This window comes from Mobula hypostoma, chromosome 4, assembly GCF_963921235.1.
Source record: "Mobula hypostoma chromosome 4, sMobHyp1.1, whole genome shotgun sequence".
NCBI classification, from domain to species: Eukaryota; Metazoa; Chordata; class Chondrichthyes; order Myliobatiformes; family Myliobatidae; genus Mobula; species Mobula hypostoma.
Window position 1 is genome coordinate 184,527,533 of NC_086100.1, and position 22,941 is coordinate 184,550,473.

A 22,941-nucleotide genomic window follows, 5' to 3' on the forward strand; every position below is an offset into this window, starting at 1 on the left:
ACGTTCTGTCCGCCAGAAAAAGCGGGATCTCAGTGGCCACCATTTTAATTCCACTTCCCATCCCCATTCCAATATGTCCATCCATGGCCTCCTCCACTGTTGTGATGAGGCCACATTCTGGTTGGAGGAACAACACCTATTCTGTCTGGGTAGCATCGATTTCTTGAACTTCCAGTAATGGCCCCACCCCTCTCCCCCCCTTCCCCCTTCACTGTTCCCCATCACCTTTTCCCTCTCTCACTTTATCACCTTATCTGACCATCGCCTCCCTGTAGTGCTCCCTCTGCCTTTTCTTTCTTCCATGGTCTTCTGTCCTCTCCTATCAGACTCCCCCTTCTCTAGCTCTGTATCTCTTTCAGCAGTCAATTTCCAGCTCTTTACTTCACCCCTCCCCCTCCCGGTTTCACCTTGAGTTTCTCTCTCCCCCCCGCACCACCTTTTAACTTTACTCCTCATCTGTTTCTCTCCAGTCCTGCTGAAGGGTCCAAGCCCAAAATATCAACTGTACCCTTTTCCATAGATGCTGCCTGGCCTGCTGAGTTCCTCCAGTATACGTGTGTGTTGCTTAAATTGTATTCTAACTTCCTTCAAAGATGATGGATTAACAGATTTCTGATATTGTTTTATCTGGCCCCTTCCACTCTCTTGGTGTGTTCCAAGTGACCATCACCCCCTAAGAAATGAACGGCGTAAGAAACAATCTATTCGACTGCTCAACCCTTCTCCAGCAGGCAACCCGAACATGGCTGATCACCTCAAACACCTGGCTCCAGCTCCATACCTCTGTTTTTTAATACAGGGATCGGAAGTCTGGATTTAATGTTTGTGTTTGAATTTTTGAACATCCAACTCTGGAAAAGAATTGAAAAGCTCTTCCACCATTTGTACCATCTGATTGTCTGTACAGTCAGTCTATGTATATGAGCTAATTTATTGGGTGACGGGGTGGAGTTGTATCTCTACCAAAGGTCACCTGCTTAGTCTCCACCCATCAGGGTCACGTGGTCATATGAACTGCTGCTGCATATCACAAGTCCTGGTTATACGATCCCTGACACTAGGCAGACAATCTCTGAAGAGAATTGATAATGTCTGGGGTCAATCGTGTAAAGATGCTGCCCAGGAGGAGGCAATGGCAAACCACTTCTTTTGAAAAATTTTGCCAAGAACAACCATGGTCATGGACGCGCCATGATCGCCTACATCATACGACGTGGCACGTGACAAATGAATGATGCATTTATATTTATTATTTTTATTGTCTTTTTAAAGCTGCATTGAATTTGGAATAGCAGTCACTTCCTCCTTTATATTTGAGTACTAAATAATGACATAAAACAATCTTGAATCATTTGCCTTTGTAAGCCTCTTCTTTACAAGACCCGAAATAAAATTGGAATGTGGTGGAAACTCAACAGGTCAGCAGCATCTCTGGAAAAAGCAATGGAGTTGGTGTTTTGTTGAAGACTCTTTGTTGTAACTCATGTTTCTGTTTGCACACATTTCCTGACCTGCAGAATGCTCCAGCATTTCCTGGTTATCACAGTGATTGATTGCTGTTGAATGGGGGCTGTTCCACAGACTTGCTGAGATTCCACTGCAGCTATGTGTAATTAAATTCCTATGGACAATTGTCCACCAAAGCCAACAGGAATCTCATTTTATTCATTATTTAAGTGAAGGATTTCACCACAATATCCAGCCACTTTAATATGTTAATTGTTCACTTTTAGTGCTAGATCTCACCATTTCATTAATGCTCGGTCAAGTTGGCTCCTCTGTCAAGCACTGGCGAAGGTGGACAAAACTGAGGCAGGCAGGAGTATATTTACTGGCAGCTGCATACCCTCTATTGCTAAGAGATTCACGGGCAAAGCCACAGATCAGGGATTGGTATGGGTGATGGTGCTGTGGTCATGGTGGCTGAAGAGGCTGATTCAATGCTGCATGGCTATAGAACACAAACTCTCAATTCTTGTGAAACTCTTTAGACTGTGCCTTAGCACCATTGAATCAAGCCCTTCAGCCCACTGAGACCACGTGGACCATCAAGCAACCATTTATGCTAATCCCATTTTATTCTCCCCAAATTCCCATCAACTCCCACCCAGATTCTAACTCTCACTTAGGGACAATTTACAGTGGCCAGTTAGCCATGTCTTCAGGCTAGCGGAGGAAGCCCTCCCCACCATTGAGTACGTCTATATGAAAGACTGTTGTAGGAGAGCAGCAACCATCATCGGGGACTCCCAACACCCAGGGCATGCTCTCTTCTTGCTGCTGCCATCGTGACAGCACCAGTTTCAGGAACAGTTACTACCCCTCAACCATCAGGCTCTTGGACCACAGGAGATAACTTCACTATTAATGAAATTTTCCCACAACCAATAGACTCACTTTCAAGGATGCGTCTCTCATATTCTTGATATTTATTACTTATTATTTCTTTTTGCATTTGCACAGTTTGTTGTCTTCTGAACTCTGATTGAACATCCAAGTTGGGCGGTATTTCATTGATTCTGATATGGTTTTTATTCTATAGATTTATTGAGTATGCCTGCAAGAAAATGAATCTCAGGGTTATATACAGTGACGTATATGTACTTTGATAATAAACTTACTTTGAAGAAACCAACATCGTCTCAAGAAACCGACAGAGTAAATGCTTAGAATGCACTGCTAGAGACTGATACAATGGTAACATTTAGGACATTCTTAGACACGTGGATGTAAGAAAAATGGTGAGTTATGGGCTTTGTAGGAGGGAAGGGTAGACTGATCGTGGCAGAGGTTCAAAGGTCATCACAACATCGTAGGCTAAAGGGCCTGTAATGTGCTGTGCTTTACTATGTTGTATGGAGAATTTGCAAACTCCACCCAGACTGCACCTAGTGTTAAGATTTTAACAAAGTTACTGGTGCCGTGAGGCAGTGTGCCTCCTTTGCACTCCATGACCTCAGCTTATATTGGCAGCTGGGCTGAGGAAAGTTGGTACTCTCCTTGGCCTTTCATGGTGTGGTCATACGGAACTGGGGTTGGCACTCTGCCCAGGAATTGCATCACTTTCAGCCCACAGTCAACGTCTTTTGAGGTCCTTTCCTGGAATCATGTCAAGTCATCAGAACTCATTGCTTTGTTTTATCTTGGTGTCCAGACAGAAAGTTGGAAATAGCTATTGCCTTTCATGATCTGGTCCTTAAAAACCTTGATAAGAAGTGGCTGATCAGGAGTGTAAGCTGACCACTGCATCCATAGGCCAGTGGCCAACAAGTGTCATCAGCATTTCCATCATGGGCACTTGCCTGCCCATCATCGAGGACATCTCCAAAAGATGATGCCTCAGGAAGGTGGCATCCATCATAAAAGACCCTCACCATCCAGGGCACGCCCTCTTCTCATTACTACCATCAGGGAGGAAACACAGGAGCCCGAGGATGCACACTCAGTGTTTTGGGAACAGCTGCTTTCCCCTCTGCCATCAGATTTCTGAATGGTCCATTAGTACTATCTCATGATTTAGCACTGTTTGTTTATTATATTCTTATTGTAATACTTCTGTACGGCACTTTATTGTTATCACAAAACAATAAATTTCATGACGTGTCAGTGACAATAAACCTGATTGTGAACAAATGGTGTACAACAGCATCTGTACAAATGCTTTGCATTGACAATTTTTACAATGCTGTCTAACGCTGTTTTGGGGAGATTAAGCTTCTAGTTTAGTCCATCACAGCGAGAAGTGCAGCATTATGTTAGCAAGAAAACACTGACCCAGCTTATTGTGTTTATCCCCTAGAATAACCAAGCATTGGGTATCGGGAGTGGATCCACAATAGTCTTTGCTGTGGAGAGATTAGGTGGGTGCCTCATGTTTTTTTTTGTTAAGATGTACAGGTAATAATGATCAGTAGGAAATTGCTTTTGCTCCATTTTTGTGCCATGGTGTTTGGTGAATTTGTCTGGTAAGTAGCTGAGCTTTGTTATTGGGTATTTCACAATCCAGCATGCTCTAGAGATGGAGAACCGGGCTGAAGGAGGGAGTGGCTGCATCATCTCTCATTTAATTGGCAATATGATGAGTCACAGTGAGCTCGGCGTGCAGTGGTGTCTGGGCTAAAGAAAGTTAGAATTAGTCTTTGTCCTTCATGGTGAGGACCCTGTCAAGTCTTAAGGCTGTAAGACCTTGCAAGAGACTGTTCAGCCATTTCCTTTAGGGAGCTTGCAGCTTTCCAACTTGTCTTAGCAAATTTGTTGATTTTTAACTTCTTAAAAATTTTATTGAGATACGGTGTGGAATAGGCCCTTCTGGCCCTTCGAGCCACACTGCCCAGCAACCCCCTAGTTTAACCCTAGCCCAATCGTGGGACGACTTACAATGACTAGTTAACCTACTGGTATAGTCCTTGAACTGTGGGAGGAAACTGGAGCACCCAGAGGAAACCCACGTCACAGGGAGCACGTACATGCTCCTTACAGGAACCTGGGTCACCTGAACTGTAAAGCATTGTGCTAACCACTACACTACCATGCCTTGTTTCTTTGCGTAAGTTTTTCTCAAAACCTTTCTGAAATCTGCTTCAACTGCCCTTTGAAACATGTTCCAGATCTAAGTATTTTGCTCTTCTCCCTTCCCTGTTCTTGCACTCTGGAGGAACTCGGCAGGTGAGGAAGAGGGTTGGTCGGCAATTTTGTGTTGAGACAATTGTGACGATGATTAATTGTCTGAAGAGCAACTTGAACCCAAAACCTCCTGACTGGCTACCACCGCAGCTGACTGGGTGTAAATGGGGTGATTTTTCAGATCTGCCCTTGTGCAACTGTGCACTGAAGTTACAGATGTACCTTCAGCAGCACATGCAGAATGCTGGAGAAACTCAGCAGGTCAGGCAGCATCTATGAAGGGGATTAAACAGTCAAAGTTTTTGGCAGGGACCCTTCATCAGGATGGGACAGAAAGGGGCAGAAGCCAGACTAAGAAGGTGGGTGGTGGGAGATGGGGAGGAGGTAGTACAGGCTGACAGAAGGTGGGTGGGTGGGAAGTGGTAAGTGGAAAAGTTGAAGGGCTGAAGGAGGAGGAATCTAAGGAGAGTGGAACACAGAAGAAAGGGATGAGGAGGGAGGTGATGGACCTCCAGATGATGCACTGCCGAGATTGTCAGATCAACCACACACTGGACTGACTTAACCACCTGCCTCTCCACGAATCAAAAGAACATTTACAACCTGGCATTTGATTCGTCATAGGATGGTGCAAGGCTTTTGATCTCCTTCACTGGTCAGAAATGAGACTCCCACATGCTAACATTAGATCCATAGTCTGGGTAACTGCTTTCACATCTGATTACAGTTCCTTACTCTGCCACCCCTTCAGGCAGTGTGTTCAAGACCCTCCACAGCCCTCAGGAAAAGTAAATCGCTCATCTCCGCACTAATAATTCTAATAATTACATTTAATTTTCCCGACTTTTGCTTTAATAATACATCTTAATTAACTCTCCCTTTATTCTCATAGCAAAATTTTCCAGTATTCTTTAGGTGATACACCTCTGCATTCTCCTGAGTAAACCTATTAATCCAACAATTTAGTGAGCAGTGCTCAAGCTGTGGTTTAACTAGCATTGTATACAACGGTAACATAATCTCCCTGCCCTCGTATCCTGCACCATAGCTCTTGAAGTCAGATATCCTGTTTGTCTTTTTAAACAAACTTCATCAATCTTTCCTACCATCTTTATCCTGAGAACCTAAACTTCAAGCTTCTCCTGTATTTCTGGATAAGCTGGTGTAATTTTCTTAGCATATTAGTTTAGCAGTTAGTGTCATGCTTAATGGCGCCAGTGATCAGCGTTCAGTTCCCGCTGCTGTGTGTGAAGGGTTTGGATGTTCACTCTGTGAGTGCGTGGGTTTCGTCCGGTTGCTCCAGTTTCCTCCCACATTCCAAAGGTGTACAGGTTAGGTTTAGTAAGATACAAGCACGCTTCCCTTGTATCATTGCTATGTTGGTGCGAAAAACACAGCAACACTTGTTGGCTTCCCCCAGCATATCCTCGGACTGTGTTATTGACGCAAACAATGCATTTCACTGTGTTTTGATGTACATGGTGTACAAATAAAGCTAATCTGTACTATATCTCTCCAAATACATTACCTCAGATTTTGCTGGATTGTATTTCATTTGTTACCTTTTCACCCAACTAACGATTCTACTGATATCTTCCTGTAGTGTATTACATGGCTAGTTTTTTTAAAATGCAAACTTCATCATGTACCTTACATTATATCCTTTGCCCAAAGTCCAGATCACTGCTCTCTAAATACCTCATCTGAGCAGTATTCCTGATTCTGCCAGCATTCCATGCAGGGAGTGCTAGACTTCTGCTACACATCAGAAAATACTTAGTTAATGATTAATCAGTAATCATCAGCAAGGGATTGAGTGCTCAGGCTTGTGGAACTCCATGTGAACAACTGGCTGCCAGTTCACCAAAATGCCTGCCATTCATTTCCCTTTGCTTCTAAGTCTGGATTTGATCTGCCTCTTCCTCCCTTGCATCCCAATTTTGATCTGACCCCTTTGCCGCAGAGTGCTTTATGAACATCTATGTGGATTATATCAAGCATGCTACTCTCATTAACTTGTTACTACCTAAAAAAACACACCCTTCCCTCAAAAAAATCTACGCTGACTATCCGGAATTAATTTCGACCATAAGAAGTAGGAACAGAATTACATCGTTCAGCCCATTGACTGCTCTGCCATTCAATCATATAAACATTGAATACTCCCATTTCAGGTACCTGCACTTTCTGTAACTGTTTCTTTCTCTTTCTGATCCACCTCCCATTCTTTCCAAACCTTACCCCCAGGCCTCTTGTTACCCAGTTTCTTTCCCCATTGCCACCTGGTTACCATTGCCCATCACCCTAGCCTTCAAATCATTAGCTCTCCTATTCCTATTCATGAGTTCCATCTGCCAATCATCCCTCAATTATCTGGCTCCACTTCATCTTCCAATTTATGACTCCACCTCCACCCTTCGTTTCCTCTACCTAACTCCATCTGCCAGTCATCATCTGGTTCCATCTGTCTGTAGGGCATAGGTTCAGAATTAGGCGATTTGGTCTGTCAAATCTGCTCCACCATTCAATGATGGCTGATCCTTTTTTTTTTCCTGTCCTCAGCCCCACTTCCTCGTAACCTTTTGATGCAGTGGCCAATCAAGAACCTATCTATCTCCATCTTAAATACACCCAACGACCCGGCCTCCACAGATGCCTGTGGTAACAAATTCCACAAATTCACCACTCTCTGGGTAAAGAAATTTCTCCGCATTTTTGTTTTAAATGGATGCCCCTCTATCCTGAGGCTGTGTCCTCTTGTTTTAGACTTCACCTCCATGGGGAAACTTCTTTTCTCATATCTACTCTGTCTAGGCCTTTCAACATTTGAAAGGTTTCAATGAGATCCCCCATCGTCCTTCTAAATTCCGGTAACTACAGGCCCAGAACCATCAAATATTCCTCATATGATAACCCTTTTATTTACAGAATCATCCTTGTGAATCTCCCCTGAACCCTCCCCAATGCCAGCAGATCTTTCCTTAGATAAGGAGCCCAAAGCTGTTCACAATACCCAAGGTGGGGCCTCACCAGTGCCTTATAAAGCCTCAGCATCACATTCTTGGTCTTAAATTCTAGACATCTTGAAATGAATGTAACATTGCATTTGCCTTCCTCACCACCGACTCAGCCTGCAAGTTAACCTTTAGGGTCTTCTGCACAAGGACTCCCAAGTGGCTTTGCATCTCAGATTTTTCTATTTTCTCCCTGTAATGCCATGGGCTCTTGTGTGGCACCTTATCAAAGGCCTTCTGAAAATCCAAATATACAACATCCACTGCATCCGCTTTATCTATCTACTTGTAATCTCCTCAAAGAATTCCGACAGATTCATCAGGTAAGATTTTCCCTTAAGGAAACAGTGTTGACTTTGTCCTTTCTTGTCCTGTGTCACCAAGTACTCCATAACTTCATCCTTAACAAATGCTCCCAACATTTTTCCAACCATTGAGTTCAGGCTAACGGGTCTGTAAACACACAAAATGCTGGAAGAACTCAGCAGCCTAGGCAGCATCTATGGAAAAAAGTACAGTCGACATTTCAGGCCAAGATCCTCCAGCATTTTGAGCGCGTTGCTTGGATTTCCAGTATCTGCAGATTTTCTTCTCTTGTTTGTAACCAGTCTATAATTTCCTTTCTGCTGCCTTCCTCTTGTCCTAAAGAGTGGAGTGACATTTGCAATTTTCCAGTCCTCCAGAACTGTGCCAGAGTCCCAATTTTCTAGAAAGATCATTTCCAATGCCTTCACAGTCTCTACCTCTACCTCTTTCAAACCCTCGTGTGAAGTTCATCTGGTCCAGGTGACTTGTGTACCCTGAGGTCTTGCAGCTTTTTGAGCACCTTCTCCCTTGTTATAGTAATTGTACTCACTTCTCTTCCCTCATACCCTTCAACACCTGGCACACTGCCACTGTCTTCCAGAGTGAAGACAGATGCAAAATAAGCATTTAGTTCATCTGACATCTTGTTCCCTGTTACTATTTCTCCAGCCTCATTTTCTAGTGGTCCTATATTAACTTTCATCTTTTTTTTTATATACTTGAGAAAGCTTTTTCTATCCACCTTGATATTGTTTGTTAGCTTGCTTTTGTATTTCATCTTCTTCCTCCAAATGATTCTTTTAGTTGCTTTATGTAGGTTTTTAAAAGCTTTCCAATCCTCTATCTTCCTGCTAATTTTTGCTTTGTTGTATGCCCTCTCTGTTGCTTTTACATGAGCTTTGGCTTCCCTTGTCATCCACGGTTGTACTATTTTGCCATTTGAGTATTTCTTTGTTTTTGGAATACACCTATCTTACATCTTTCCTCATTTCCCCCAGAAACTCAAGTCATTACTGCTGTGCTGTCATCCCTGCCAGCATCTCCTTCCAATTTACTTTAGTGAACTGTCTCATACCACAGTTATTTCCTTTACTCCAATGAAATACTACTATGTCAGACCTTACTTTCTCCCCACCAAATTCCAAGCTGAACTCAATCATATTGTGATCACTGTTTCCTAAGGGTTGGCTTACCTTAAACTCCCTAATTGCCTCTGGTTCATTACATGATACCGAATCCAGTATAGCCGATCCCTTGGTAGGCTCAATGACAAACTGCTCTAAAACACCATCTCATAGGCATTCAACAAATTCACTTGGAGATCCTTTACCAACCTGATTTTCCCAAATGGCCTCCATGTTAAAATCTCGAATGACTATCATAACATTGCTGTTTTGACATGCCTTTTCTATTTCCCCTTGTATTCTGTAGTTCACATCCCAGCTACTGTTTGGAGGCCTGTATATAACTGCCATCAGGATCCTTTTACCCTTGCATTTTCTTAACTCAACCCACAAGGATTTAACATCTTCTGATCCTATGACACATCTTTCTCCTGATTTGATGCCATTCTTTACCAGCAGAGCCACACCGCCCCCTCTGCCAACCTTCCTATCCCTCAGATATGTAACTTTGGACATTCAGCTCCCAACTACAGCCATCTTTTAGCCACGATTCAGTGACGGCCACATCATACCTAACAATCTGTAAAAGTGCAGCAAGATCATCTGCCTTATTTCTTGTACTCCATGCATTGAGATATAACACTTTGAGTGCTGCATATGTTACCCTTTTTGATTCTGCATCCTTAATGCACTGATACTTACCCTGCTGGCTGCAATTGTGTCTTATTTTCTGCCTGCCCTTCCTAGCAGTCTGACTATCTTTGTCTTTTGACCATTTGTCCTATCCTGAGTCCCTTCACTCTGGTTTCCATCTCCCTGCCAAATTAGTTTAAACCCTCCCCAACAGCTCTAATAAATCTGCCCATGATAATATTGGTCTCCCTCGCGTTCGGGTGCAAGCCGTCCCTTTTAAACAGGTCATACCTCCCCAGAAGAGATCCCAGTGATCCAAGAACTTGATGTCCTGTGCGCTGCACCAGCTTCTCAGCCACACATTTATCTGCCAAATCATCCGTTTCAACCATCGCTGGCACGTGGCACAGGCAGCAGTTTTAAGATTCTCAGCTTTCTGCCTAGCTCTGTAAATTCTCTCTTCAGGGCCTCTCTGCTTTTCCTTCCTATGTCATTGTTACCAATACTCTTCCGCCCCCTCCAGAATGCTGTGGACATGATCCAAGCCGTCCCTGACCCTGGCTCCTGGGAGGCAACATACCATTCGGGTGTCCCATTCATTCACGCAGAATCCCCCATCTCCTGCCAGCTTGTGCCATTGCCTCTCCCCCTCATCTCTTTGCATTGGCTCTCATTGAACTATAAGACGTAGGAGCAGATTAAGGCCATTTGGCTTACTGAGTTTGCCTGCCTTTCTATAATGGCTAATTTATTACCCTTCTCAACTCCGTTCACCGGCCTTCTCCCCGTAACCTTTGATTCCTTGCCTAAACTAGAATCTATCAACCAATGCTTTAAATATGCACAATAACTTGGCTTCCACAAATGTCTGTGACAGTGAATTCCACAGATTCACCACTCCCTATCCATAGAAATTCCTCCTTTTCTCTGTAATTGATACTGTATCTGATAATTGATGAGAAATTTCTCATCATTTCTGAGCCACAGTATATAACTTCATTTGGAAAGGCACATCAACTTGTTTATACTGTTCCTGAGAGATGAATCCAATAAGTTATAACTGAAGTACAACTGGCTAGTAGTTACTTGGTTTAACCCTTCTCTGTCTTTTAAAGAATGGTAGAACTTTAGCTTTTCTCCAATCCCCTGGCAGCACTCTACAATTTGCTGCCTCATTCTATCAGGTATATTTAGAGTGTAATTTTAAAGCAGATGTGAGAGGCAGGTTTTTACACAGAGAGTGGTGGGTGCCTGGAATGTGCTGTCTGGGGGCTGCTACAGGCAGACACATTAGGGGATTTTAAGAGGCGCTCAGATTGACACATGAATGTGAGGAAAAGGGAGGGAAATGACCCCTGTGTAGGCATAAAGGATTAGTTTAATTGGCCATTTGATTAACTTGTTGGGCTTGGCACAACATTGTGGGCCGAAGGCCTGTTCCACTTCATCCAATGGGGCCACTAAAGATGTTGAGATGTGGAGCAAAATCAGACGACCGGAAGAACATGGATCAGTCAGCATCCTGAAGGCTAAGTGCTGCTTGATCCACTGAGTTCTTTCAAGTGGTTTGTTTTTGCACTGTATTTCCCTCATAGATGGTGATTTTAACGGAGTTGGGAGGGCTAATAAATCAGTCATAATGGAATGGCGGGGCTAAGTGGCCTAATAATGCTCCTGTGTTTTAGGGTCTTAATTTGTATAATTTTAATATCAGAGAATCTAATTCCATCCATATTGGCTGCAAAAGAACTATCCCGTTAATTTACATTGCCTGGTTCTTGTATGTTATTGATAATTAAATACAGGTGTACCCTGCTTTATGAGAGTTCGCTTTACGCCACTTTGCTTTTACAAAAGACCTACATTAGTACAGGTTTCCCCCGCCATCCGAAGGTAGAGCGTTCCTATGAAACAGTTCGTAAGCCGGAATGTCGTATGGTGAAGAAGCAATTACCATTTATTTATATGGGGAAAAATTTGTGAGCGTTCGCAGACCCAAGAATAACCTACCAAATCATGCCTAATAACACACAAAACGTAAAATAACAGTAACATATAGTAAAAGCAGGAATGATATGATAAATACACAGCCTATATAAAGTAGAAATACTTTTCTACAATTGTCGCCGCATTGTTCTCCGTTGCGAAAATCTCACGCAAGCGCTCTTGGCAGAAACACTCTCTCCAGTAACCTTTAATCTATGAAGCTGCCAAATCATACCAAATAACACATAAAAATACAGTCTATATAAAGTAGAAATAATGTAAGTACAGTGTAGTATCACTTACCGGAATTGGAAGACAGCGCCGAGCACACTGATGATGGTGTGTTAGGCTGAGTCGTCGGAGGTTGAGGTGGTGCAATGGTCCCCAACCTCCGGGCAGCGAACTGATATCGATCCGCGAAGCATGCAGCAGTAGCTGGGATGCACCCAGCACATCTTTAAGAAAAAAGCCGAAATAAACAAGTTAATTGATTAGGTGCCGCCCGGCTGCTTGGGGCACACACTGCCTTTTATAGCATGCTGCTTTTTTCGCGCGCTGCCTTTTTTCGTAACAGTTTAAACACCTGTTAGTGAGAAAAGGTAACTAATGTAGGTCTTTCGTAACAGTGAGGTTTCGTAAAGTGAATGTTCGAAAAGTGGGGGACACCTGTACCTGATTTCGCTAACCGAAAGAAATCCGAAGAGGATTTTCGCTTTTACGATAAAAGGTGCCCGCTTTAACCTTGTGTTTACCCTGAGAAAGACTACAATGACTGTCATTCGTAAGGCCAGTGATGTTGTGGGGATGGAACTGGACTCTCTGACGGTGGTGTCTGAAAAGAGGATGCTGTCCAAGTTACATGCCATCTTGGACAATGTCTCCCATCCACTACATAATGTACTGGTTCGGCACAGAAGTACATTCAGCCAGAGACTCATTCCACCGAGATGCAACACAGAGTGTCATAGGAAGTCATTCCTGCCTGTGGCCATCAAACTTTACAACTCCTCCCTTGGAGGGTCAGACAGCCTGAGCCAATAGGCTGGTCCTGGACTTATTTCCTGGCATAATTTACATATTACTATTTAACTATTTATGGTTTTATTACTATTTATTATTTATGATGCAACTGTAACGAAAACCAATTTCCCCTGGGATTAATAAAGTATGACTATGACTACTAAGCCTTGTGCGGGCAGGTGTTTGCGCATGTGTGTACGTACTGATTTGGTGGTTTTTTTTGGGTCTGGGAACGCTCAATTATTTTTCTCATATAAATTAATGGTAATTGCTTCTTTGCTTTATGCCATTTCGGCTTACGAAAGTTTTCATAGGAACGCTCTACTTTCAGATAGTGGGGGAAACCTGTAATGATTATGGTAATGGTTTTCCCTACTCAGGCAGTGAGCTGTATACCACTAGCATTTTCTGGGTGAAACACAGCTTTCTTCAGTCTTACCAATTTTCTGAAGCCCATTTGTGTAATTATAAAGACCATAGAACAGCATGTGGACTTGGTACCCTGCACTTTATCTGTTGATGTTCTCTGACCAGCCCTGAAGTGGGCCTCACGCTGAAATGCTCATCAGGAGCAAATTGAACTAGAGTTTGTTACTGGGCACTAAGTGGTGACCAGCTGTCAGGTTTATCAGTTTTGCTGCAGTGCAAACCAATCTCAGTTGTTCTGCAGCTTAATTTTCTTAAAGGCGTCACCACATAATAATTGTGACTTGTTCTCAGTCCCATTTCCATTGTTGGCTTTCCTTGTGAGTGGGCCTTATTGATGGTCATTTTCCAAATCATGGCGGTAGGGCATCCTGGAGTGATGTTAGAACCTAGAACAGTGCAGCACAGGAATAGGCGCTTTGGCCCATGATGTTGTGCTGAACAAATTAATTAATAATCAAATGGCTAAAAAAAACTAACCCCTTCTGCCTACATGATGTTCATATCCTTCCATTTCTGTCACATACATGTGCCTATCTAAATATCTCTTTAAAAATCTGCAGTGTAGCTGCCTCTGCCAAGCTCAAGTTTATTGTCGTCTGGCTGTACATGTATGTCTGTATGTATTGGTGTTCCACAGGGGTCTGTTTTGGGACTGCTTTTTACTTTATATGTCAATGGTTGACAGAATTGATGACTTTATTGCAAAGTTTGCAGATGGTATGAAGGTAGGTAAAGAGACAAATAGTTTTGAGGAAGTAGAGAGGATACAGAAGGACAGACGAATTAGGAGAATAGACAAAGAAGTGGTAGATGGAATATAGTGGCAGGAAGTGTATGGTCATGCACTTTGGTAGAAGAAATGAAAGGGTAGACTTTTCTTCTACAAACCCCATTTCCAGAAAAGTTGGGATATTTTCCAAAATGTAACAAAAACAAAAATCTGTGATATGTTAATTCATGTGAATCTTTATTTAACTGACAAAAGTACAAAGAAAAGATTTTCAATAGTTTTACTGACCAAATTAATTGTATTTTGTAAACATGCACAAATTTAGAATTTGATGGCTGCAACACACTCAACAAAAGTTGGGACAGAGGCATGTTTACCATTGTGTTACATCACCTTTTAATAACACTTTTTAATCGTTTTGGAACTGAGGATACTAATTGTAGCAGATTTGCAATTGGAAATTTTGTCCATTCTTGCTTGATATAAGACTTCAGCTGCTTAACAGTCCGTGGTCTCCGTTGTCTGATTCTCCTCTTCATGATGCGCCATACATTTTCAATAGGAGATAGATCTGGACTGGCAGCAGGCCAGTCAAGCACACGCACTCTGTGTCTACAAAGCCACGCTGTTGTAGCCCGTGCAGAATGTGGTCTGGCATTGTCCTGCTGAAATAAGCGTGGACATCCCAGGAAGAGACGTCACCTTGATGGCAACATATGTCTCTCTAAAATCCTAATATACGCCTCAGAGTCAATGGTACCTTCACATACATGCAACTCACCCATGCCGTGGGCACTGATGCACCTCCACACCATCACAGATGCTGGCTTTTGCACCTTTCGCTGATAACAATCTGGATGGTTGTTTTCATCTTTGGCACGGAGAACTCGACGCCCGTTTTTTCCGAAACTAGCTGAAATGTGGACTCATCTGACCACAGCGCACGGTTCCACAGTTTTTCGGTCCATCTGAGATGAGCTCGGGCCCAGAGAACTCGCCGGCGTTTCTACATAGAGTTGATGTATGGTTTCCTCCTTGCGTAATACAGTTTCAAGTTGCACTTCTAGATGCAGCGACGGACTGTGTTGAGTGACAATCGTTTTCCGAAGTACTCCTGAGCCCAGGTGGCTATAATTGTCACAGTAGCATGACTTTTCTGTGAACTTTTCAATCTTATTTTAACTCTGTCCCAACTTTTGTTGAGTGTGTTGCAGCCATCAAATTCTAAATTTGTGTATATTTACAAAATACAATTCAGTTGGTCAGTAAAACTATTGAATATCTTCTCTTTGTACTTTTGTCAGTTAAATAAAGCTTCTCATGAATTAACATTTCACAGATTTTTGTTTTGATTGCATTTTTGGAAAATATCCCAACTTTTCTGGAAGTGGGGTTTGTAAATGGATAGAAAATACAAAAAAAGAGGCAAAAGGGATTTGGGAGTCCTTGTGCAAGATCGCCTAAAGGTTAACTTGCAGGTTGAGTCTGTGGTGAGGAAGGCAAATTAGCATTCATTTCAAGAGGACCTGAATATAAAAGCAAGCATATAATGTTGAGACTTTACAAAACACTGGTGAGGCCTCACTTGGAGTATTATGAGCAGTTTTGGGTCCATTGTCTTAGAAAGGACGTGCTGAAACTGGAGATGGCTTAAAGGAGGTTTACGAAAATGATTCCAGGATTGAATAGCTTATCATATGAAGAGCTTTTGATGGCTTTGGGTCTGGATTCACTGGAATTCAGAAGAGAGGTTTCAGTCAGAGAAAGCAAAAAAAAGTAAAGCTCCTTTTAAAGTTTTTCTTTTCTTTTCTTTCCCTTTGTTATATCTGCTCAGTCAGGATAGTAGAGATGCCAGGCAGGAGAATTGAATGGTCCTCTTGTGGGATGTGGGAAGGCAGGGAGACCTCCGGTGTCCCTGACAACTACAACTGTGAGAAGTGCAACCAACTGCAGCTTCTAACTATCTGTGTTAAGGAGTTGGAGCTGGAACTAGATGAACTCCGGATCAGTCAGGAGGCTGAATACATGGGACATGGAGAGAGGTACCCAAGATGTAGGACACAGGAAAATGGATGACAGTCAGGAGGGGAAGAGGGTTAAGAACCCAGTGCAGAGTACCCCCTGTGTGGCCATCACCCTCAGCAATAGGTATACCGCTTTAAACACTGATGGTGGGGTGGGGGGAGAGGGTGGAATGGGGAATGACCTTACAGAGGAAAGTCACAGTGATCAGGCCAAAGAGTTGGTGTAGGAGGAAGGGCATGAGATTTTTGGATCATTGAGCTCTCTTCCAGGGATGGTGGGACCTGTACAGTTTGTATCTGAACTGGAGATCCTAGCAGAAAGGTTTGTTAATGCTGCACGGTGGGATTTAAACTAGAGTTACTGGGAGATGGGAACCAGAATGCCAGAACAGTTGGTCAAGAAATTGTGGAGACCAATGTTGGTAAGATCTCAGACAAAGTCAGGAATCAGAAGGTTGAACATGGTGCGACTAGTGCTCTGAGCAATGTTCCCTCTAAAGGGTGCGTGATAGGTCATGTGTAACCAATCCTAGAGTTTTTTTGAAGAGTTGCTAGGAAAGTGGATGAAGTCAAAGCAGTTGATGTTGTCTATGTGTATTTTAGCAAGGCAACTGACAAGGTCCCACATGGGAGGCTGGTCAAGAAGGTTCAGTTGCTCAGCATTGAGGGTGAAGTGGTAAATCGGATGAGATATTGGCTTTGTGGGAGAAGCCAGAGAGCAGTAGTACAGGGTTGCTTCTCTGACTGGAGACCTGTGACTAATCATGTGCCGCAGGGATCGATGGGTGCTGGGTCCTTTGTTGTTTGTCATCTATATCAGTGATTTGGATGATAATGCGGTTAACTGGATCATCAAGTTTGTGGGTGACATCAAGTTTGAAGGTGTAGTGGACAGTGAGAAAAGCTATCATGGCTTGCAAAGGGTTCTGCATCAGCTGGAAAAATGGGCTGAAAAATGGCAGGTGGAATCTAATGCAGACAAGTGTGAAGCTTTGCACTTCGGTAAGACAAACCATGGTAGGTCATACACAGTAAACAGTAGGGCACTGAGGAGTGTGGTAGAACAAAGGGATCTGGGAATGCACGCTCAAAATTCATTCAAAATCACGTCACAGGTAGATAGAGTCATAAAGAAAGCTTTTGGCACATTGACCTTCATAAATCAATGTGTTGAGTACAGGAGATGGGATGTTATGTTGAATTTGTATAAAACATGGGTGAAGCCTAATTTGGAGTATTGTGTGCAGTTTTGGTCACCTACCTGCAGGAAAGATGTAAATAGGGTTGAAAGAGTGCAGAGAAAACTTACAAGGATGTTGCTGGGACTGGAGGACCTGAGTTAAAAGGAAAGATTGAATAGGTTAGGACTGTATTCTTTATAACATAGAAGATTGAGAGGAGATTTGATAGAAGTATTCAAAATTATGAAGGGTATAGATAAGGTAAATGCAAGCAGGCTTTTTCCACTGATGTTGGGTGGCTCTGCTACCAGAGGTGATGGGTTGAGGGTGAAAGGTGAGAAGATTAAGGGGAACATGAGGGGAAACTACTTCACTCAGAGGGTCGTGAGAGTGGAATGAGCTGCCAGTATGTAAGCTTGATTTGAACATTTAAGAAAAGTTTGGATAGGTATATGGATAGTAGGGAAATGGTAAGCTATGGTCCCAGTTTAGGTTGATGGAGTAGGCAGTTTAAATGATTTTGGCATGGGCTAGATGGGCTGAATGGCTTGCTTCTGAGATGTACTTCTCCATGACTGTAATGAGGGGTAACCAAATTGAAACATTGAATGGTGAAAGGCCTTGATAGAGAGGATGTTTCCTATGGTGGGAGAGGCCAAGTCCAGAGTCCAGACACAAGCCTTGGTGTCCTTTTAGAATGGAGATGGAGAGGAATTTCTTTAGCCAATGAGTGGTGAATCTGTGGAATTTGTTGCCACAGGCAGCTGTGGAGGCATAGCCCTTGTGTATATTTAAGGCAGAGATTGATAGGTTATTGATCGGTCAAGGCATGAAGGGATACGGGGGAAAGCAGGAGATTGGGGCTGAGTGGAAATATGAAATGGCTGAGCAGACTTAATGGGCCAAATGGCCTGTCTTGTGGTCTTGTATATACAACGTTCTTCAGGACTACAGTCCGCCCAGAAAACGTACATCACACAGCACATAAAACAAGGTGGTACCAGAAATACATTACATGTATTTTGAATTATAATTATTAATGAGCAGCACAGGTAAACATTAAACAGCTTGCTGTCCAAGTGACGAGCCCTCAGTGACGGCAGGGTATTCATTGGTCTCACAGCCTGAGGGAAGAAGTTGTTACCCAGTCTGGCCGTCCTAGTCCTGATTTTCCTGTATCTCTTGATAGGAGTGGGTCAAAGAATTGAATTGAATTGACTTTATTACTTGCATCCTTCTTTCACATGAGTAAAAATCTTTGTTACGTCTCTGTCTAAATGTATAATGTGTAATGTGCAATTTATAGTAATTTATAACAGTATGTACAACAGGGTAGTCAATATAACATGGAAATATAGTTGTGTTAGCATGAAGTAAGCAGTCTGATGGCCTGGTGGAAGAAGCTGTCCTGGAGCCTGTAGGTCCTGGCTTTTATGCTGCGGTATCGTTTCCCAGATAGTAGCAGCTGGAACAATTTGTGTTTGGGGTGATGACCCTTTGGGCCCTTTTTACACACGTCTTTATAAATGTCCTGAATAGTGGGAAGTTCACTTCTACAATGCACTGGGCTGTCTGTACCACTCTCTGCAGAATCCTATGATTGAGGGAAGTACAGCTCCCTTACCAGGCAGTGATGCAGCCAAGTCAGGATGCTCTCAATAGTGCTCCTTTGGAAAGTTCTGAGGATTTGGGGGTCCACACCAAGCAGCTTTAACCACCTGAGGTGAAAGGGGCACTGTTGTGCCTTTTTCACCCCACAGCCAGTACGTACAGACCACATGAGATCCTCAGTGATGTTTATGCTGAGGAATTTAAAGCTGTTTACCCTTTCAACCCCAGATCCATTGATGTCAATAGGGGTTAGCCTGTCTCCGTTCCTCCTGCAGTCCACACCCAGCTCCTTTGTTTTTGCAACATTGAGGGAGAGGTTGTTTTCTTAACACCATTGTGTTAGGGTGATGACTTCCTCTCTGTGGGCTGCCTCATTATTATTTGAGATTGGGCCAGTCAATGTAGTGTTGCCAGCAAATTTAATTAGCAGATTTGAGCTGTGGGTGGTGACACAGTCATGGGTATACAGAGAGTAAAGGAGGGGGCTTAGTACACAGCCCTGAGGAGCACCTGTGTTGAGAGGCAGAGGTCAGAGGTGAGGGAGCCCACTCCTACCACCTGCCGGCAATCTGACAGGAAGTCCAGGATCAAGCTACACAAGGCAGGGTGAAGGCCGAGGTCTCTGAGCTTCTTGTCGAACCTGGAGGGAATTATGGTGTTAAAAGTTGAACTGTAGTCCAAGCATAGCATTCTCACATAAGCATCCCTCCTCCAGATGTGTAGGGATGGTATGTAGAGTTGTGGCTATTGCGTCATCTGTCGATCGGTTGTTTCGGTAGGAGAATTGTCGGGGTCCAGTGTGGGTGGTAGCAAGCTGCAGATGTAGTCCTTGACCAGCCTCTCAAAGCATTTGCTTATTATTGAGGTGAGTGTGACAGGATGCCAGTTGTTCAGACATGTTATTTTGGTCTTTTTTGGTACTGGAACAATGGTGGATATTTTGAAGCAGGGGGGCACCCTCCATTGGGAGAGGGAGAGATTAAAAATGTCTGTAAACACACCTGCCAATTGTGCCGCGCACATCCTGAGTACCCGCCCTGGAATGTTGTCCGGTCCCGCACCCTTGCGACTGTCCACTCGTTGGAAACACCTGTGTACTTTGGCCTCAGAGATGACCAAGCTGCAGGTCATGTCAGTTGTAGGTCTCTTCAGGTGCTCATCAGTATTGGCAACATCAAATCGAGCATCAAAAATATTTAACTCGTCAGGGAGAGAGGCAGAATTTGGTTTCTGGTTTGGATAGACCCTGACCAATTTCTGGTGGACAACTTCCTTGATGCACTTCTTGGTGAAACTTGTGACCCCATCCATGCACTCGGAGATATCCTCATCATGGAAGATATTCCAGTCAATGTCACCACAGCCGTCCTGTTGCACGGAGGCTGATCGGTCGGACCAACCGTGGACGGTTTTAACTATGGATGCCTTTTGTTTCAGCTTCTGCCTGTACTTTGGCAACAACAAGATGAAGGAGTGATCTGATTTTCCAAATTGGCAGGGTGGGGAGCATGAAGGAGCACTTTGTAAGCGTGGCGGAAGGGAGAGCAGCCATGGTCAAGTATGCTATCTCCCCATGTGGGATCGGTGATAGGGATCCTCAACAATGCTTTGAGCCCTTTGTATATAACACACCTGGTAAATATCACAAATGGTGGTGGTGGGGGGGGGTTTGCCGGTGATCCTCACGGTGGTTTTTACTACCCTCTGCAGTGCCTTGCAGCTTCTGTACCACACAGTGACGAAACCAGAAGGGACACTCTTGATGGTGTTCCTGTACAAAGTTGTTAGAATGGGGTCTGGAAGCCTTGCATGCCTCAGTTTCCTAAATGTGTAGATGGTGCTGCACCTTCTTGACTGATGCGGGGGTGCCGTGAGTCCAGGTTAGATTGTTCATTATGTGGGCACCAAAGAACTTTGGTGCTCTTCACTCTCCCCATGGCAGAGACATTGATATGCAATGAGGAGTGGTTGACCTTCCCTCTCCTGAAGTCCACAATCACCTCGTTTGTCTTGTCCACATTGGGTGGTTGTTCTCGCACCATTTGACAAACTTCTCTACCTCAAATCTTTATGTCGACTCATTTTTGTTCCTGGTGAGGCCAACCAGTAGTATCGCCAGCGAACTTGATACAGTTTGATCTGAATCTGGCAGTGCAGTCGTGAGTCCACATCATTAGCAGCAGCGGACTGAGCATACAGCCCTGGTAGATAGCCCTGCTCAATGTGATGGTGCTTGAGATGTTGCTGTGGCAACTCGGACTTCCTGGGGTCTTTCCGTCATGGCGCCCAAGATCCAGGGACAGAGAAGGGTGTTGAGTCCCAATACAGACCATTTGCCCACTAGCCTCTGAGCCGAAGTTGGTGAACATTCTGGCGTATGAGGTATTGTTTTCTAGCTGGAACAGGGTAGAGTGGAGGGCCATAGCTATGGCATCATCAGTAGATCAGTTTGATCGGTAACTGGAAGGGATCCAATGTAGCTGTAAAGTGGGATTTTATATAATCTGTTACCAGCCGCTCTAAGCACTTCATGATCGTTGAAGTCAGTACCACTGGGTGGTACTCATTTAGGCCAATTACCACCCCTCTCTTGGGCACTGGAATGATGGTGGCTTCCTTGAAGCCTGCAGGGACAGAGAACTGTTGCAATAAGATATTAAGGATGCCTGTTAAGACCTCTGTTAGATGGACCACACAATCCCCCAGCACCTGACCAGGTATGTTGTCCAGCCCCACAGCTTTGCAAGGGTTTACCCTGACTAGGATCCTCCTTATTTTGGCTGTAGCCAGATAGGATGCCTGTCCCTCAGGGGGAGAGGGGGCTTTCCTTGATGTCCAGTTCCTCACACAGTGCATGCCAGGGACCCACCTATGTGTGTAAAAACAAAAAAAACCTTCCCCCTCACAAACAACAGGAATTCTGCAGATGCTGGAAATTCAAGCAACACACATCAAAGTTGCTGGTGAACACAGCAGGCCAGGCAGCATCTGTAGGAAGAGGTGCAGTCGACGTTTCAGGCCGAGACCCTTCGTCAGGACTAACTGAAGGAAGTTAGTCCTGAAGGACTAAAGAACTGAAGGACTAACTGAACTGAACTTCCTTCCCCCTCACATCTCCTTTGAACTTCCCCCTTTCACCTTAAATTCATGCCCTCTGGTATTCTACATTTCAATCCTGGGAAGAGGATACTGTCTAAATACTCTTAACTATGCCTCTCATAATGTTAGTCATAGTCATACTTTATTGATTCCGAGGGAAATTGGTTTTCGTTACAGTTGCACCATAAATAATTAAATAGTAATAAAACCATAAATAATTAAATAGTAATATGGAAATTATGCCAGGAAATAAGTCCAGGACCAGCCTATTGGCTCAGGGTGTCTGACCCTCCAAGGGAGGAGTTGTAAAGTTTGATGGCCACAGGCAGGAATGACTTCCTATGACGCTCAGTGTTGCATCTCAGTGGAATGAGTCTCTGGCTGAATGTACTCCTGTGCCCAACCAGTCCATTATGTAGTGGATGAGAGACATTGTCCAAGATGGCATGCAACTTAGACAGCATCCTCTTTTCAGACACCACCGTTATAAGTCTCCACCAGATCTCCCCTCAGCTTCTGCTGCTTCAGAGAAAACAACCCAAGTTTTGTCCAAGCTCTCATGATAGCATATGCCCTCTAATCGAGGCAGCATCCTGATAAGCTACTTCTGCACCCTCTCCAAAGCCTCGACATCCTTCCTATAATGGGACAACTAGAACAGTATGCAATACTCCAAATAACAGGAAATCTGCAGATGCTGGAAATTCAAGCAACACACATAAAAGTTGCTGGTGAACGCAGCAGGCCAGGCAGCTCTAGGAAGAGGTGCAGTCTTCGTCAGGACTCATTATATGTCTCGGCCTGAAACGTCGACTGCACCTCTTCCTAGAGATGCTGCCTGGCCTGCTGCGTTCACCAGCAACTTTTATGTGTGTTGCAATACTCCAGATGGTGTACAGTAGAGTCTTTTAAGAGACTCTTAGATCGATACATGGAGCTTAGAAAAATAGAGGGCTATGCTGTAGGGAAATTCTAGGCAGTTTCTAGAGCAGGTTACATGGTCGGCACAACATTGTGGGCTGAAGGGCCTGTAATGTGCTGTAGGTTTCTATGGCGACCTAACTAGAGTTTTATAAAGCTAAAACACAATTTCCTGACTTTTGAACTCGGTGCCTTGACTAATAAAGGCAAGCATACCATATGCCTTTTTAACCACCCTAT

At 43.8% G+C, this 22,941-nt stretch overlaps 1 protein-coding gene across 2 annotated transcripts in view; it reads left to right on the top strand.

Annotated features, from left to right (window-relative positions):
- Positions 1 to 22,941, top strand: part of rpia (ribose 5-phosphate isomerase A (ribose 5-phosphate epimerase)) — a 52,684-nt gene that overhangs the window by 1,627 nt on the left and 28,116 nt on the right. Inside the window, exon 2 of one of the 2 annotated variants that reach the window (XM_063047115.1) lies at positions 3,800 to 3,860. The exons of the other annotated variant lie outside the window; for it this stretch is intronic. Within the exon in view, the coding sequence (XP_062903185.1) occupies positions 3,800 to 3,860 (61 nt within the window). The remainder of the gene's footprint in view (positions 1 to 3,799; positions 3,861 to 22,941) is intronic. 2 annotated transcript variants of the gene reach the window in all.